General features: G+C 39.6%; 1 protein-coding gene across 2 annotated transcripts in view; it reads left to right on the top strand.

Annotated features, from left to right (window-relative positions):
- Positions 1 to 18364, top strand: part of DOCK8 (dedicator of cytokinesis 8) — a 222933-nt gene that overhangs the window by 75532 nt on the left and 129037 nt on the right. For both annotated transcript variants that reach the window (XM_059924847.1, XM_059924848.1), the window contains exons 5-7: positions 8563 to 8686; positions 12992 to 13204; positions 17550 to 17635. In XM_059924847.1, the coding sequence (XP_059780830.1) occupies positions 8563 to 8686; positions 12992 to 13204; positions 17550 to 17635 (423 nt within the window). The remainder of the gene's footprint in view (positions 1 to 8562; positions 8687 to 12991; positions 13205 to 17549; positions 17636 to 18364) is intronic.

Genomic DNA, 18364 nt, shown 5'->3' with positions numbered 1-18364 from the left:
GAAAGCGTTAAGACTAAGTGTATTCCATGGCTGTGGATTTGAAACCGGAGCAAACTGTGCTCCCCTTCCTCATTCTAGATTTAACATCTACTTCCCCATTTTGAAATCTCAGAAAGTTGCAAAGCTACCTTGTGACAGCAAGGGTAAAGCTGGCTGGAGAGGAGAGGCCCAGGGTTGGCAAACACGTAAAGATGACTCATTTCAGAAGTGCCAGCCACAGAAGTCAGAAACCACCACAGGGTAGGTAGTGAGACTGCTGGCTGAACACCATCAGCGACCAGAGTCCCAGCCTCATTACCCTACCCGGACATCTGAGCCAAATAAAGCCATGTTCCTGTTGAGCCTATTTGCAGACAAGAGAGAGATGGGCAAGTAGCCAAGTGGTAGAAAGAGTATTTCTCATGAAATAAACACAACCTATTGCTTCTCCAGAGAACTGTGTTCCTTTTCTTCAAACACTACTGTTACCCATTTGGGGACAGTCCAAAGACCAAACATATTTTGAGAGTGTTCTCTTTAGAGGCAGTGTCATGGAGTAGACAGAGTGTAGACTGTAGAGTCTGGGACTTGGGTCCAGATGCTGGCTCCTTATGTAATGGCTATGAGACCCTGGGCAAGTGACTTAATCTCTCTGAACCAGAGTTTCCTCAAGTGCAAAATGGGGGGAAATGTTGCTCATTTTGAAGGCTTATTGTGAAGACTGGAAAGTAATACATGTTCCTTTTCTTATTTTTCCTCTTCCCCTTCCTATACCCTTTTCTCTTTCTTTCCTCTTCCTTCTTGTACATCTTGGTGTGAAAGCCATCAGAACAAGTTAGCCATCCATGACTCAGGGTGGGGAGTAGCTGGAGAGGACCAGAATAAGGAGTTGAAAGCCAAACACAGTGAGGAGGACACACATTTAGAAGGGCTGCCTGGCATGGAGAATCAGAACCTACATGGTGTGAGGAGGGTATCTGAGCCTGGGGCAGCCTGGCATGTGATACCAGAGCAGACATTCTGAGTAGAATGAGGGGGTGTTACATGGGGGAGAAGCCTACCACGAGGTGTCAGAGCCCAGGCAAGGGACAAGGATGTCCTTGTGGGAGGGTGGCCTGGCCCTAAGTATCAGTGCAGACTGAAGAAGACATCATGCCAGAGGGGCAAGCCTGGTGCAGGGTGTCAGAGTCAGAATATAAGGAGGGCAACATGTGTGGGCATGGAGGGGTGCTGTTAGCAAGGGTTACATATAAGGGGATTAATCAAGTAAGTAAGTATATTAAGGACAGGGGGTGTTAGATTTTTCACTATCTGAGAAGGAAGTTAAAAATATGGAAAGGAAGAAAACTGGAATGGATACTGTACTGTCAGATTGAGATTGCAAGGATCAACATGAACTCCTGGCTTTCAAACACACACACATACACACACACACACACACACACACACACACACACTCCATACCTAACTCTGTTCACTGAGAAGACATAGGAGGAGCAACACCTTAATAGCAATGAGCACACCCAACACCTACATCTTGGCTTCTAAGAACCATTTTCCGCTAAAAAGAATCAGAGTTTCTTGGAGAAATGACTGATTCCAGGGTTGAGGAAAGGAAAGTATAAGATCAGCCTGAATATCTTGTGGCAGAAAGCAGGATATGATCAGTGACTGCTGGGGACATGTAAAAAGATGTAAGAGCCAGCTGAAGGGATTCACACTGGTCGAATTGAGGATAATTAGAGCACCAAAATAAATAATAGAAATGGATTAAGATATGTTGAATAAAATAGGAAACTGTGAATCCATATTGATACAAATCAAACTGAAAGCTTGACGAGGAATGGGGCATTTACAACAATCAAACCCAAATGGAGGGACTTTCTAAATAATGACTGGCCTATAATCTTAAGGTCATGAAAGTCAAGGAAACACTGAGGAACTGTTCCAGAGTGAATAAGACTAAAGAAATGTGACATATAAATGCAATGCATGACTTTGGACTAGATCCTTTTGCTCAAAAGGGCATTTGGGGGACATTTGGTGAAAGTTGAAAGGGGTCAGAGGATTAGATGGTAATAATGAATCAATGTTAATTTCCTGAATGTGATGGTTGAATACTAATTATGATGGAGAATGTCCTTGTTTGTAGAAGTTACACACTAAAGTATTCAGGGAAAATGGAGAATTAGGTCAGCAACTTACTCTCAAATAGTTTGAGAGGGGGGAAAGGTCTTTGTACTATATTTGCAAGTTTTCTGTAAATTTGAGATTGTTTCAAAATAAAAGGAAAATAATATATGTTAGGTGCCTGGCATTGTAATAAAGACTACAATGCCAGGCACCTAACATATAGTGGGTCCCCTTTACCATGCCATGCATTTATCTTGCAGCTGCCGTGAGTGTAGGAGCTATTGTGCCCAGAGACATTTGAGCAATTCACTCTACCTCCCAGCCCCTTAACCTCCCACTTTGGATTGGTGGTGGTGACCAATGCCTGACTGGCACAATAGCACTGGTGCAAGGGGTACCATAGTCCCACCTCTTGTCTCAGAGTGGGACAGTGGGACAACTTCGCAATATGATCCTTCCAGAGCACCCTGTGTATCAGGCCAAGAATTTATCTGAGCTCTCATCCTTAGTTGACTCCTTCTGCTTCCCTATCTCTCTTACAGGCTTTTCCTCAAGAACACACTCTCAGAAATCACATGCACCTGAGTCCCTGCTTCAGGCTCAGCTTCTAGGGAATCTCAACTAAGACAATCACATAGACAATCACTAAGACAATTACCAGTCCAAGAAATGTTAGCTATATTATCATCAATGAAAATACCATTAGATGCAATACCAGTGCATGTATTATAGAACTAGATACCCTTATTTTGTGGATATGTTGAATTTAAAATCTCCTAACATCCCTGTTTCTGCTAAACTATATAATAATTTCTATATGAGAAATTTACTGTCTACTAAAACCAAAAGTAGAACTCTGAAAAGTGCTCACTTTAGGATTCCACTAGTAGAATTCTCCCCCCAAACAATTAAACACCTGAATGATGCTGTTGTCCTGGTTAAACTTGTTGCATTTCACCCCTTCCAGGAAGTCTTGGTGGATATCCTTTCCCAGATGTGCTGCTAAAACTATGGTTTAGATTGGATTTGGGGATTCCAGTTTTCTAATATCTTAGTAGCATTGGTTCTCAATGAGGGTAATTAATGTTTCTGTTTTTAATTGTCTCAATGACTGGCGTGGGCTACTGCGTATCACACCCTGCAATGCATGGGGCATTACATACAATGAAGGATCATCCCAAATTCAACATCCAACACAACAATCAAATGTCCTGCTGGACATTCACGGTGGTGAAAAAACTGGTCTGTAAATATCCGAGCTAAGCCTCTATGCCATCTTACAAATATTTTTGCACTGAATTTTTCAGGAAAACAACTATCATGTAAATATAGGGGAAATTAAACTTTGTGCTGATTAGAGCGCTACAAGAGTTTTCCCCCATTTTGGAAAATCACATTACAGCAGTGCTGCTTTGTGGTGTTTGAGTCACCCATACAACACATCTGTTGCAGTCTGCTTTTGTAGGTGTTATATTTACAACGATTCTTCCTGCAGGTGCAAGCAGCTATTTCATTATGTTCTCTGGTGTAGTTGTGTCCAAGCATTTGCATATTTACATACATGCTATTTTAGGTATTATGTTTCTTTTATTTCTCATTTATATAACAGCTGGGAGATCTTATTGACTTCTAAAAATGAGAAAGTTGATGGGTTATAAAGGTGGCATTATAAAACATTTGTTACAGAGAAAGACAGTGTTGGGTCTGACAGATTTGAAAACGCTTGTGTGAGAGGAACACGATATAGATATTTGCTTGTTAGAGTTTCATTCGTTCTCCCATTCAACAAATGTTTAGAAAATATCTCCTGAGAATAAGGCACCAAAGAAGATGCAAAGAGGGATACACAGGAATCCTAGCTCTAAAGGAGTCCCTGTCCTCAGCAAAGTCATAGTCTAGTGAGAAAGAGCACATATTTAGCAGGGGAGATAAAAATTTAGACAAGTAATTAGACTGTAACATAGAATATTATAAAAACTTCTAAGAGAAATACAAACAACATGCTTTGAAAATTCAGAGAAGGGAGCAGTTACGTCTGGCCAGGTTAGGGAAGGCTTGGTGCAAGTGCTGGCCTTTGAATTGGGCTTTCGTGGGAGTGGATTTATGGGGATGGGGAGTCTGTGTGTAACAAGTCAAGAGTGGCTCAGTGATTTCCACAGCTGGATTGCTCTTTGTCACTGCATAGGCTGATGAGCCTGGCTTGCTTTCCATACTTTTAGAAAGCAAATAGCTAAGCACCTTGACAGCCAGAGCAACAAATGCATGTCATAATAAGCAATTATTGATCAGGGAGACATTTTTATGGTGTTTTGGGAGTAACTGAATTATATGCACTGATGTGTTTGAATTTTAATTGTTTACCAGTTCACTGGGAGTAAAATATGGAGTAATAAAACAGATGGTACCCCATTCCTTGATATCCCAGCTCTCCTTGAGCATGACCTTCCTTCAGAATTACCTTAATCACCCAGGATGAAAGACAAAGTCTAAGGGCTTTTATGATGCTGCTCATAACACTCATGAAATGTTTCACTGTCACTATGGGTAATACACCAAGAATAAATAGCATGTAAACAAGTTTAATTACGTCAGAGTTTTACTCTCCACCAAGACACCAAACACATTCTTAAGTTATTCTCTCTTTAGTTCATTAAAGACAATTACAGAGAAAATAATGCTTATAATATTTACCATCACCCAAAGGATGCCAGTAAACAGCAATACATACAAAATTGTCAAAATATATGGAAATAAGATGAGATAAACAAGCAACCATGGCACCGTTGTATTCATTAGATTAACGGCCATTTGCAAAAGTCATGAAGAGAAAAGCACTATGATTTTTAGAGCAAGGACACAAAACTTTGTGCTATAGACATGAAAAAGATAAAATGAAATTCATTCAAGGCATCTTCCAGTCTAAGTAACAGAGGCAAACAGTTTAAGTAGGAAAATACATTTTTCCCAAAAGGAGAACAGGACTTTGTGCTTCTGTGTAGTTTTAATCTTTCTCTACTAAGTTGAAATCTAAAACTTTCCTCTATCCTGCATGAGCAGCACTATTTGTCTGATTTAAAAGTCTCAATTATAGAACCTGAGTGGCAAATGTCCTATAGAATTATGAGAGTGGGAGGGAACACAAGTGGCCATTACTCTACTCCTCTGCCCCCTAAGTGGGATTCAAAGCCATTATCACAGATAGCAAGGACGTAAAAGACTATTCCTAGGTATTATAGAGAAATGTAATATCAGCAAGGAGATAATGGAGGAATAAGAGCTAACTAAATCAGTGTTTGACTGTATGGTTATGGATGACAAAGACATGTCCATAGACCAAGGGGGGAAAGCAAGGGTGGGGGGGATGGTGGTGGTGGTGAGATGAATTGGGAGATTGGGATTGACATGTATGCACTAATATGTATAAAATAGATAACTAATAAGAACCTGCTGTATAAAAACAAAAAAAAAAGACATCCATAGAAAGTAAAGCGGCTTCATTAAGCATGGTCCTCCAGAGGAAAGTAGTTTTTTCCCCTGTGATGCATTAAAATATATGAGATAGAGTTTTGGGTTCATTCCTCTGACATACTAAGATAAGTGCTTTTTCTGAAGTCCTCAGAAAATCTTATTTCACTTGAAAGGAATATTTTGCATAGGTTGAATTGAAACTAGAATAGCCCTAAAGTATAATTCTTATGATTTTTCAAATCTTATCTTTATTCCATGAATACATACATTTTAGTGCCTATGATGTGAAATCTATCCTGGACCATTGCATTAAAAGAAATCTTCAACAACACTGAGTTGTACCCTTTTTTTTTCCCTTTGCTTATAATACCTTATTCATTGGTCTAATTTGGATTATTTGTCCACTGACAGGGACAATTGGCATATAATTGAGCCATATTCTCTAATACTATTTAATAAACATCATTAAGTAGTGGCAGATATTTACTAAATTATCACCATAAGCCAAGAAATCTTCTAAGTATTTTACATATGAGAATTTATTTATTGCATACAGTAGAACTGATGACCTAGGTATTATTCTAATTCTTATTATCCTGATAAGGAAATTGAGGCACAAAGAAGTAGAGTAATTTGCCTTAAGTCACACAGCTTGTAAGCTGTGGAGCCAGGACTTAAATCCGTTCACTCCTGCTTCAGTGAGACCACCATCCTATAATAAACCGCAGCGAAGTATCAGCCCTTATGTTGAATGACTATTAAATGTACATACTATCCTAATTAATGCCAGGCATTATCCGAAACTGTCCATTGATTTGGAGGTAATTATAATTCATTCTTTTTAGACTAAAGTTCTGTGAGTTTTGACAAATGCATACAGTTGTGTAACCACTATTACACTCAAGATACAGAATGGTTCCACGCCCCCCCCCCAAATTCCCCCAGACCTCTTTGTGGTCAACCCCTTTCTCTAACCCCAGACACTGGCAAGCCACTGATCTCTTTTCTGTCTCTATAGCTTTTACTTTTCCAGAATGTCATATAAATGGAATCATGCAGTTATCTTTTTTTTTTTCCTGGCCTCTTTTACTTAATATTGAATACTTGCTTTGTGCCACTTGCATAACCCAACACTTCGCCCCTCCCAAAGAGTTATAAACTGTATTTGGATCATTGCTAGTAGCTCTCCTACATTTCCTGCTTTACCTGTCTTCCATTTGATCTGCTGAATAAATCCTAACCTCATTTCATGTCCCTTTACCAGCTTGCTCAGTGGTTTCCTAATAGTGTGGGAAATCAAACAAAACAGGTGCATATTTGTGTGGTTGAGTTTGCAGCATGTTTTCCAGGAAGGCTTTGAGTCATAAAAATGGAGAATACACATGTTGGTTTCTATAGTTATTATTTGACAACGTATATCTGTTGCCTTTTTTGTGATGGTCTAACTTCTTTCTCCAGTGACAGTGCTAGACATCATATTAAACCCTTTCCATAGCAACACATTTTTTAAAATTGAAGTATAGTTGACTTACAATAGTGTGTTAGCTTCAAGTGCATAGCAAAGTGATTCAGTTATATATGTATATGTGTATATATATATATGTTTTCAGAATATTTTCCATTATAGGTTATTATAAGATACTAAGTATAGTTCCCTGTGCTATACAGTAAATCCTTGTTGCTTATCTATTTTATTTTATTTTTTTTGAATTTTTGAATTTTATTTTATTTATTTTTTATATAGCAGTTTCTTATTAGTTATCTATTTTATACACATTAGTGTATATATGTCATTCCCAAGGACTATACTACCCAAAGCAATCTACAGATTCAATGCAATCCCTATCAAATTACCAGTGCAATTTTTACAGAACTAGAACAAAAAAAATCTTAAAATTTGTATGGAGACACAAAAGACCCCGAATAGCCAAAGCAGTCTTGAGGGAAAAAAATGGAGCTGGAGGAATCAGACTCCCTGACTTCAGACTATACTACAAAGCTACAGTAATCAAGACAATATAGTAGTGCACAAAAACAGAAATACAGATCAATGGAACAGGATAGAAAGCCCGGAGATAAACCCAAGCACCTATGGTCAACTAATCTATGACAAAGGAGGCAAGGATATACAATGGAGAAAAAAGTCTCTTCAATAAGTGGTGCCGGGAAAACTGGACAGCTACATGTAAAAGAATGAAATTAGAACACTCCCTAACACCATACACAAAAATAAGCTTATCTATTTTATGTGTAGTAGTTTGTATCTGTTAATCCCATACTCCTAATTTATGCCCCACCCCCTTTCCGCTTTGGTAACTGTAAATTTGTTTTCTATGTCTGTGAGTCTGTTTCTGTTTTGTATAGATTCATTTGTATTATTTTTTAGATTCTACATATAAGTGATATATAATATTTGCAACATTTTTTAAACACAACTTTAATGGCGTGCATGGAGTGGCGATTGAGAATGGCAGCAAAGATTTTCGGTACATAAATCATTTATTTCTATTTTTTCTTAACCATGTCCTGCCTTTTTTATTCATTACTAAGAACATTGATTTGGAGATTAAACGTTTTCCTCTATTTTTGTCTTCAAACGACCTTTATTCACTGCGTCTGCACTTTGCTAGATTTATTCCAGCCTCTTACACTAGGGTCATAGTTTAGCTTCAGCTTGGAGCCAAATGCCCCACAGCTGAAATGGCCGCACCTCTGAAGTGGCATTTTCCCAGGCCACTCCTGCCTTTAATAATGAACCAGCCAGGAGGCAAGTTTGTATCTCATTACAACAGAGCCTTGTGTTAGGCCTGGTGCATAATTAGATGTGAAGAATTACAACTGGTCCTCTCTTTGCAAGATCTTTCAGCACCATGTCTGCACTTAAGCCATTACTTTTATTTTAATCTAATGATTTTGCCTCTCTCTCTCTCTCTCCCTCTCCCTCCTTCCACACTCTCTCTTGTTTAATAACAACAATGAAAGAAACCAAGGAAGTTCGGAGATTTGCGGCTTTAAAAAGACTGGATCCCGAAAAGATTTTCACAAGACACTTCAGAAACAGACGTTTGAGTCAGAAACCTTGGAGTGCAGTGAACCCAGCACTCAGGTATTTCCTATCAACAAACACGGTTGCCAGGTTACTGGACGTTCTTCCATGGCATGCTGTCGATCTTTTTTTAAACTAATACAAAGGCTAGACTCATAGAATATTGGAATAGGAGGAATTCTGCCATTTGAGTCAGTGATATTTTTTTTCAAACTTGTTTGTAGCTATAGACATTGGTGTTCAAATGAAAATAGATAAAAGTGGAGGGGCTCTAACTGGGGAGGGGGGGGAATTGGGCCCATCCCTGTAATGATTCCTGCAGAGACTCAGAGGTGCCCCCAAGCCTAAGGCAGGCTGCAGTATGATTGAAAGCTCCACACTGAGGCAGACTGTCTGTCACATACCAACTCTGTAACCTCAGACAGGATAACTGAACTCTCTGGACTTCAGTCTCCTCTCCTGGAAAACAAGGATGATAAAAGTACCCAACTCATGAAGTTGTTTGAGTATTAAATGAGTTAATGTGTGTAAAGCATTTAAGACAATGCCAGCTCACACTTTGTGCCCTATAAATGTTGGCTACTGCTGCTGCTGTTGTTATTATTATTATTACGATTACAGAGTAGTTACAGTTTACAAGTCAGTGCTCTATACACCTGTGTTCATAGAAGCATTATTCACAGTAGCCAAAAGGTGGAAACAGCCAAGTGTCCATGGGCAGATGAATGGATAAACTAAATGTGGCATATACATACAATGGAATATTATTCAGCCTTAAAAATGGGGGGAATTCTGACACGTACTACAACAGGGATGAACCTTGAAGACATTATGCTGAGTGAAATAAGCCAGTTACAAAAGAACCAATACTGTATGATTCCATTTATATGAGGTACCTAGAGTAGTCTGATTCATAGATATATAAAGTTAAAATGGTGGTTGCCAGGGTCTGGGGAGGGGTGGGAATGAGGAGTTATAGTTGAATGGGTATAGAGTTTCAGTTTTACAAAATGAAAAGAGTTCTGGAGACTGGTTGCACAACAATGTGAATGTAATGAACATTACTGAGCTGTACATTAAAAAATGATGAAATGGTAAATTTTATGTTGCATATATACTTGACACAATTTTAAAAAGATTTTAAAAACCAGTGCTCTGGTCTAATCTGTCCGTTTTATAGGTAAGAAAAATAAAACATAGAGGAAGAAGTGTGTCCAAGTTTGCACAGGACTTCTTCTAAACCAGTATAGTTTTCAGCTTCCAGGTGCCCTCATAACAGAAGCATCTCGCCATGCTGAATATGACTAGAGGTTTTAAATAATACCTATTTTTCAAACTACAGTCGGGCTGACTACTTATCTCTGCAGAGGAATCAGCCATCAATTCCAGTGCTGAACCTGGTGGGCTTACGGAGGAATGGGATATCTGTATGCTGTCCTCTGTGGGAAACTTCAGGGGTTTTTCATTGGTAATTTTGACTAAATTCAGCTTTCATCATGTAGGTGACCAACTAAATTGTTCCTTGTATCAGTCAGACAGAAGGCACACTAGGTATTTCCACAGAAGAAATTTAACATAGGGAAATGGTTAAACACATTTTGGAGGACTGCGAGAACCAGAAAGGAAAATTGAAGTCTTACAGAAATTGTAACTACAAGAAACAGCACGCCACCCTAAGCCTGGGGTCTGTGGCAGTGGTTCTCAAACCTAAGCTTCATCAGAACCCCCTGAAGGGCTTGTCGGAACACAGATGGCTGGGCCCCACTCCAGAGTTTCTGATTCACTGGGTCTGGAGTGGGGCTTGAGAATTTGCATTTCTAAATAGCATTTCCCAGGAGTTGCTGATACTGCTGGTCCCAGGACCGTGTTTGAGAACCATGGGTCTAGTGGGAGGAGCTTGGAGTTATCAGAACCTAGCAGCTCAGAAGAGGGGCCTCAGAGCTAGGACTCAAATATCTGAGGAGGGGGTACAGCCTAGTCAGTGGTGTCGTCAGAGGAGAGACCTCACAGGGGCTGGGAGTCCGGACTTAGACCTCCTGGGAGAAGGAATTGCCCAGTTGGTGCTGATACCTCCAAGGAAGGTAAGATGAGGGTTGTTCTGGAAGTGCCAGAGAGACAGAAGACTAGGACCGATGGCCACAACCAAGGTGAGAGGAACAGCAGGCAGAGAGGAAGGGGTCGGTCCCTTCTCCCTCCCCCAGCCATCCCGTCTCCCTGGAGTGCTCCCTGTTGGCAGAACCTAAAGGGAGAGGTAGCAAAGCAGAAATGTGATTTGCTGAGTTGCAGACCCAGCACCACAGAGCAGAGCATAAAAGGGTAAATTCAGAAGGTGAGCATCCAGCACAGCCATAAAGCACACTCATTCCTTCAGCGCACTAACACAGCACTCACGTCATCAGCTGGGTTTCAGAGCCAAGTTATACAAGAGAGGTGTGGTTTTAAGTATCAGACTAATACTCATCATGGAGAGATGCTCAGTCCAGCAACATCCTCCCTTTCGATCATTTTTTAAAAATTTATTTAGTTTTGGCTGTGTTGGGTCTTCATTGCTGTGCGCGGGCTTTCTCCAGTTGCGGTGAGCAGGGGCTACTCTTCGTTGCAGTGCGCGGGCTTCTCATTGCAGTGGCTTCTCTTGTTGTGGAGCACGGGCTGTAGGCGCACAGGCTTCAGTAGTTGTGGCACGTGGGCTCAGTAGTTGTGGCTCATGGGCTCTAGAGCGCAGGCTCAGTAGTTGTGGCACACGGGCTTAGTTGCTCTGCGGCATGGGGGATCTTCCCGGACCAGGGATCGAACCCGTGTCCCCTGCATTGGCAGGCAGATTCTTAACTGCTGCGCCACCAGGGAAGCCCTTTTCAATCATTTTTATGCACCTTATTGAGTGGAATTGTGAGGCCAAATGCCTGAATTTCGTAAGTTAAATATATATATATGATGTGAATCCATGATACACATATATTTCATAAAAATTATATTATATATAATATTGTAAAGCTTCCTCTTTTTTATTAACAAGACAATATACTATGATTATCTTTCTCTTCCAATGACAGCACATTTTTCTTTTTTTTAATGGCTGCCTAATGTTCCACTGTATGAAAGTTCCAAAATCTCGTAATCTGAAAAGTTTCTTTTTGAGGGGGGCATTTAGGTTGTTTCTATTATTTTGTTATTACAGAGTTCCAGAGATACTCTTGTCCTCACATCTTTGCTCACTTGTCCAGTTGTGGCCTTAGAATAAATTCTGAAGATAGATAAAGACATCAATAGCTCTCTATCTATCTATCTACATCTTTACATCCTTTTAAAGAGTGTTGGGAAATCCAATTCATTTTCCCAAGCATCTTACAAATTCTAAGATGAACAAAAGTATTAATAATTAAAGTATTACCATTGATTATTGTTAACACATTCAGTTTAGATAAAATTTATGATCTAGGAGAGTAACACTTTTATGAGTTAGACAGATGTCACCAAAAATATGTATTATGGAGATATTGTACAGTAGTATGTCCATTTAATAGTACTTTGAGAATAACATTTTACCATAAATTTTACAGGTGTTTATAACAGATCCATCTATTATTCTTACAACATATTCTTGATTATGGTTGTATGTTTTTTGCCAAGTCTGTAGTTAGGTATCCATTTCCCAATTTCCAGGACATTTCTAGTGGAATGAAGTGGCCACTTTGTGACTGAAATAAGACAGTTTTTTTCAAACACACTGCAGCTGAGTGAATACTGCTGGAATAGCAAACGCTCTTTTTTTTTTTTTTTTCCTGGTGTTTATTCCTGTAACTGCTACTACAGTCCTGTAGGAAAGTGTTCCCATGCCCACATCTCTGTCTTCTGAAACATACTCTTCAGCTTTGGAGTTTATATAAAACTTAATTGGGAAGGCTTCTCACAGATGGTCTTATTTTCCAGTTTCGAAAGCCAGGCTCTGGAGTTGGCCTTAGGATGAGGTCCCTTTATTCCCCAGTCCAGTCTCTGCTTTTTTTAAACACCTTATTCCAGTTCTGTTCTGCTTGAGCACAAGACATGAGTAGGATTCATAAGAGGTTTGGCTCCCAATCTCCAGAAAAGAACATGCCCCAAACTAATAGCAATACAGAACTGTTTTCAAACTTTTCCTCAAGAACAGGTGTATCTACATCTGATGAGTTAATTACCTGCTTCCAGGCAGGAAGGATACATTTAATTTTAGGATACTCAGTCCAGGAAGCTATGATGTGATTCTTGTCAGAAATTCTTTGAGGCCCAACTCTGCAATCTCACATTGGAGTAGTCTTGAGACATTCCAGACCCTTTAGTCCTCATTTTAGAGCCACGATCTCTCTCACCAAGACATGTCTTTTTTCACAGGCAGGCCCCTGCCACTTGAACGTGCTGTGCGATGTATCTGGGAAAGGCCCCGTCACTGCCTGTGACTTTGACCTCCGCAGCCTGCAGCCTGATTTGCGGCTGAAAAACCTCATGCAACAAGTGAGTGCTGAGGACTTTGAGAAGCAGAATGAGGAGGCCCGGAGGACCAATCGGCAGGCCGAGCTCTTTGCCCTTTACCCATCAGTGGATGAGGTGGGTGTGACCATCTTTATGCTGGGGAATTTCAGTGAAGACACAGGGAGCCTCCAGGAAAATATTATTGTTTGTCATTACTGTATAGTAATGTCAGGATGCTTACTTGTGTGACTTCTGGGCTGTTCTTTTCACTAAGGCAAGCCTGTGTAACAGCAGAGCAAATTATTGATCAATCATACAGATGAGGTTCCTTAATAACAACTAGGATCTTCGTAGCACTTTACAAAACACTTTCACTGATACTGTCTCATTTAATCCTCAGAACATTCCAAGGGTCTACATGCAGTAAGCCCACTCAGCCAGTCAAACCATTAAGTTACTTGAAGGTGTGTTTTGCAGCTAATCTATCAATACATGTATTACTTAAGCCTTGATGTTCGTTAGTGCTTTGTTAAGATTTTTTGTTTTTTGTTGGAGGGTCTCTATGAACAACCAGAGAGACCTGCTTTGAAAACATTCCAGCCGAAAATAATCATAGCCGTGTTCCCAATGCACTGATCGTCCACTCTATGTAGTGGAGCTGACGTGAAACAACTTGATTTAGGCTTTGCCTGTGGTCGCTCCTGGGGGCACTTTGGATGGGATGGCGGATGACCGTTATTCAAGCCTGTTCAGGCTCCTTTATAAGAGGCTAATAGTCTTCCGTTCTGCATGTCAGAATATCTACATTTCTGCGTCTTGCCAGAAACGGATTACCACAATATATCTTTGCTGTCCAAATTTTATTAAAAGCTGAGTTGCAAGAAATAAGATTTAGGGAAATTTTGCATAAAAGATATGCCATCCTTCCATGCCTCTGAGTATTTGAAATGTGATCTTTGGGTCAATCAAAACCATCAGGGAGCCAGCCTCCTTCTCACACCTTGTGAATCCCCCACCCCTGTGAATCGTTTGCTTATTTGCCCTTCGATGAGCTTACGAGTGGTCAGCAAAAAAAGACACTAAGGGAAACAGCAGCTATTTGATATGATATGTCCACCGTGCAAATATTATTGAGGATATTAACCTACTCATCATGCAGCACCCACCTCAATGAGGATCCAAAAAAAATTGTCCCTCGAGCCTTCAGACAAAGAAGAATTATGCTCCCACTGAGAAAATGTGTATGCTTAGAGATTGTCACATCTTGTAATCAGCTCCACAAAATTCGTTACTTGGAGTCAAATTTCTGTTCACCTCTACTAAATCTGGTGGCTTACTTATTGGTGTCCTGAGTTTACTTCAGCTTTCTTTTTTTCTCATCCTTATTTTCCAACCACCTTGGTTTTCTCGTCTATTTATTTTATTTGCAATGTCCTCAAATCCTTTTTTTTTAATTGTCAGGGGCCTCGAATCCTCTTCTGAATGAGGCAGATTAAAAGTAAATATGAATTATGTGGGCAATGTTATCATCTCCATCTTCAGATTACAAAGTAAGAATCAGAGAGGTTAAATAACTTGTTCAAGATTCAGCAGGTAAATTGAATTATAGAATGGGGAATCCAAACCCATTAACTCCAAATTTTATGTTTAACTGTTTATTTATCTATATATGACTACCTGGTATATTAGCACACCTAATGGAAATCCAAAGATGACATAAACAATCACATCTTGTAACTTTTCAGTTGCCATCTACAGCTTTAAAACTTCTTACCAAATTTGTCAAGAAATATTATATCTGACTGATATGACCTTCACTTGCATTCCTCTTCCTCCCAATTCCATGATGGAGGTGCCAAAAGGTAATAAAGACCCAAAATGGACACCAGTAGAGAGAAAACAGTTAAAGGGTGAGGAGAAGACTTCCAGTGAGACATAAGCTCATTAAAGTCTCCTTCATGAGATTAAATGGGAGGATATCCAGGCTTGATTACAAGGATGAATCATAGACTATTTTGAAGGAATTTTGTTTTATGGTCTTTAAACAATGCAGAAACTCAGTTGAGACTAAAAGTTATGATCTAGCAGATGTCCTAATGGGGCCTGCCATACTAAGTGGAGAGGAATGCTTTGTGATTAGTGTATAGGTTATTTGGAAATTGCTAAGTCTGAAATGTTAGAGGGCTTCTATTACCAGCCCTTTAATGTGTTGGAGTTGTACACACAGAAATTGCATTTGTTCTTGTAATTAGTACTTTCTCCAGAGAAAGTCCTGTAGAATAAAGGGTAACATTCTGGCCTACCATGAAATGATTACAAGTGCTGAATTTTTTGACACCACATTAGTGAAATTATTTTATATTATTATTATTTTATTTCCCGATGAAAAAAAGTTAGAAGAGAGGTGAACTCTTACATCCAAATTTTGACTGAGTATACCGGGGAGGCAAAAGTAGAATTCAACCACCAAGCTTCTATGAGGTGAGTTTTTTCCCTGATTCACTCTGATTCTATAAAAGGCATCCTATGTGTTTGATCCATAAGAAGGGTGCCACTATACTCCAAATCGTAGAGGAGTTTGCATTAGGACTCTTTTGGTTGCAAGTGATGGAACCCAACTAAAAACCAATTTTTAAAAAAAGGTAAGGACTTATTGGCTCACATAATGAAATCACAAGTAGGCAGATGTAGAGTTGGCCTCAGGATCCACTGGGTCAGCTGATGGAAGAACATCATCTCTCATATTATCCCTTTCTCTCTTACAATCTCTCTCTCTCTCTCTGCCTTTCTCCCTCTCTCTCTTTCTCTCTCCCTCATTGTAAATATCTATCTGTTTTCTCCCAGGAAGAGAAAAACAACAGGTATCCAGTACAACTTCACATTTCCTCTTCTGCTTTATTGGCAATACATTCTTATTTCAGATAACTGTAAAGGTGCAAGAAATTCATATAGATTAGAGGAGAGTTAGGAAATATATGAATATGTAGACTTTGTTTGGAACCTGAATTAACAGACTAACTATAAAAAAAACTGAGACAGCTGGGGAAGTTTGGAACTGACTACGTATTTCGTGACAATAGGAAATTATTTTTAATTTTTAAAAAGTAATAATAGTATTATAGTATGTGTTTTTTAAAAGTCCTTATCTTTTAGAGATCTGTGCTGAAATATTCACAGATGAAATTATATGATATCTGGGGCCTTGCTTCTAAGCTTCCAACACCGAATGGGGGAAGGTAGTAAGAGGGAGTATAGATGAAACCAAGTTGCCCATGAGTCGAAATTGTTAAAGCTAGGTGATAGGTAAATGTGGTTCGTTACATTCTTCTCCTACCTTTGTATATGTTTACAATTTTCGAAGTGAAAAGCTTTCTAAAAAGGATCCCAGAGTTTTGAATCCAGACCAAAGGCAGTCTTGGAAACCCATGAGTGTCTTTACGGTGAGGTGGTTTTCCAGTAAGGGGCCCCTTCCCTTTCAGATGTGTCTGTTCTGATCACGCTGAAAATTCCAGCTTGCTCTGAGAGACTTCAGCGCAGTGTAGGCATCAGAACAGAATTTAAAAATTCTTCTGGTTGCTGTGGGGTATTTGGGATATCATTTATAGCCCAGGAAAATACAATTAGACATGGCCCTATTCCTTGCACCCTTGTGAGCTGCAGACCACTCATCAGAGTTTGTATAGCCTACTACAAGAGCAAGAATTAAAGTTCTCAGGGAAACTTGCACTGTTGATCTTTGCATGCATGACTATACTTAAGATACTGTGATAGTTCACATTTGAATGTTAAAAGTTACAATAGGGACTTGATACTTCCCTTTAAGTCCCTTGGTCCCTATGTAGTAAAATAGACAGACGTATCTCTTAAATTTGTCATTACTAAGCTTCTCTATACTTAGAACTTCAGCAAGTTCTAGCTGGACATGTCTATTTAGAACCTACAAATTCAACCCCAAATCTCTATCTGTTTAAGAAAACAGTAAACCGAGAAAGACACTGTATTATAGTTTTAATGGTTTACAGCCTCAGGTGAACTGTTCTAACTCAGATCTCAAACCTGAAACTCACATATTTACTAGTAAAGTCTTTGGCAGGAGGAATATTCTGTGTCCTTAGAGCCAGCCAAAAAAAAAAAAAAAAAAAAGTCAACAATAGGTATAAGATTTTGCATTGCCATCTGGTGGATGTTACTAAGCCATATCCATGTTCACATTTCCTTCCTTCCTCCCTCGGTCTCTTTGTCTTAAATGCTTGGCTTTCTGAAAGGAGAAAATGTTTGCTGTAAATGCTGACTTTGAAGCGTAGGGGTTGGATAATAAACTCTTTTGTAAAAGTCAATGTGTTATTCTGCGATTAGAAGTAAAGCAAACGCAAGCTGTCTTGCATGGCGGCTAGCAGCCTTCCCTTCCCCGAGTTGACTTCAACTGGAGCTCTTCATGGGAATTCACTACTGATTTCTTTTGCAATGTGATTAACAATAGGAGGATGCTGTGGAAATACGTCCGGTACCAGACTGTCCTAAGGAACATCTGGGCAACAGAATATTGGTCAAGTTGCTGACCCTGAAGTAAGTATGAGCAGACACTAACCACTACATTGAGGTCTGTCTTGCCTTTCAAATACAGACTGTGTCTTTACCATCAGAGCTTGAATCGGGGAGGAGCCCCAACACACCTTTAACAGTGCCCTGTGAGGTAGTAGAAAGAGCAGAGTTTGGAGTCAGCTAGTCCCAGATTCTAATCCTGCCAAGCCTTTGACAGTCATTCTTCTAGGACAGGGAAGGCAAAACACTAAGGTTAGGCGTGTAGGTAATTAATTGAGTGAAGTGGCCTACATTAAGAAAAATAACGGTAAAAGCCAGTGGTGTGCTGGAGTCCGCTCTAACTCCTGAGAGCTGACTGTATACTTCTCTTCCCAACTCTTTATTCAGTGAAGTCACGTTGGTAGCTTGAAATTGGCCATGGTGGAATGGTGGAAATATTTATAACACTGAACTCAGAAAATGCTACAAATTAGAGCCTTTTTTTTTTTTTTTAGAGGCTTGTTTGTTAAACATTTACCAGCACACCACTGTTAAAACACAATGAAAAATGCAACTAAAACTCAGTCTCAGTGCCAGTGGACAATATAGAGTAGTGGGGACTGCAGCAAACTATCTCAACGGGGCACCCACTACTAGCTAGGGCCAATTCTTGCCATCCAAGTAAACAAGCCCATTTTGGTCAATTGTCTGTCTTTTTTTTTTAAAGAGAAGCTAGAAATCCAGATTTTTCTGCATAATTTCCTGACTTCTTAA

Source organism: Balaenoptera ricei, chromosome 6 (genome assembly GCF_028023285.1).
Source record: "Balaenoptera ricei isolate mBalRic1 chromosome 6, mBalRic1.hap2, whole genome shotgun sequence".
NCBI classification, from domain to species: domain Eukaryota; kingdom Metazoa; phylum Chordata; class Mammalia; order Artiodactyla; family Balaenopteridae; genus Balaenoptera; species Balaenoptera ricei.
This window is presented reverse-complemented; position numbering and strand designations above follow the sequence as displayed.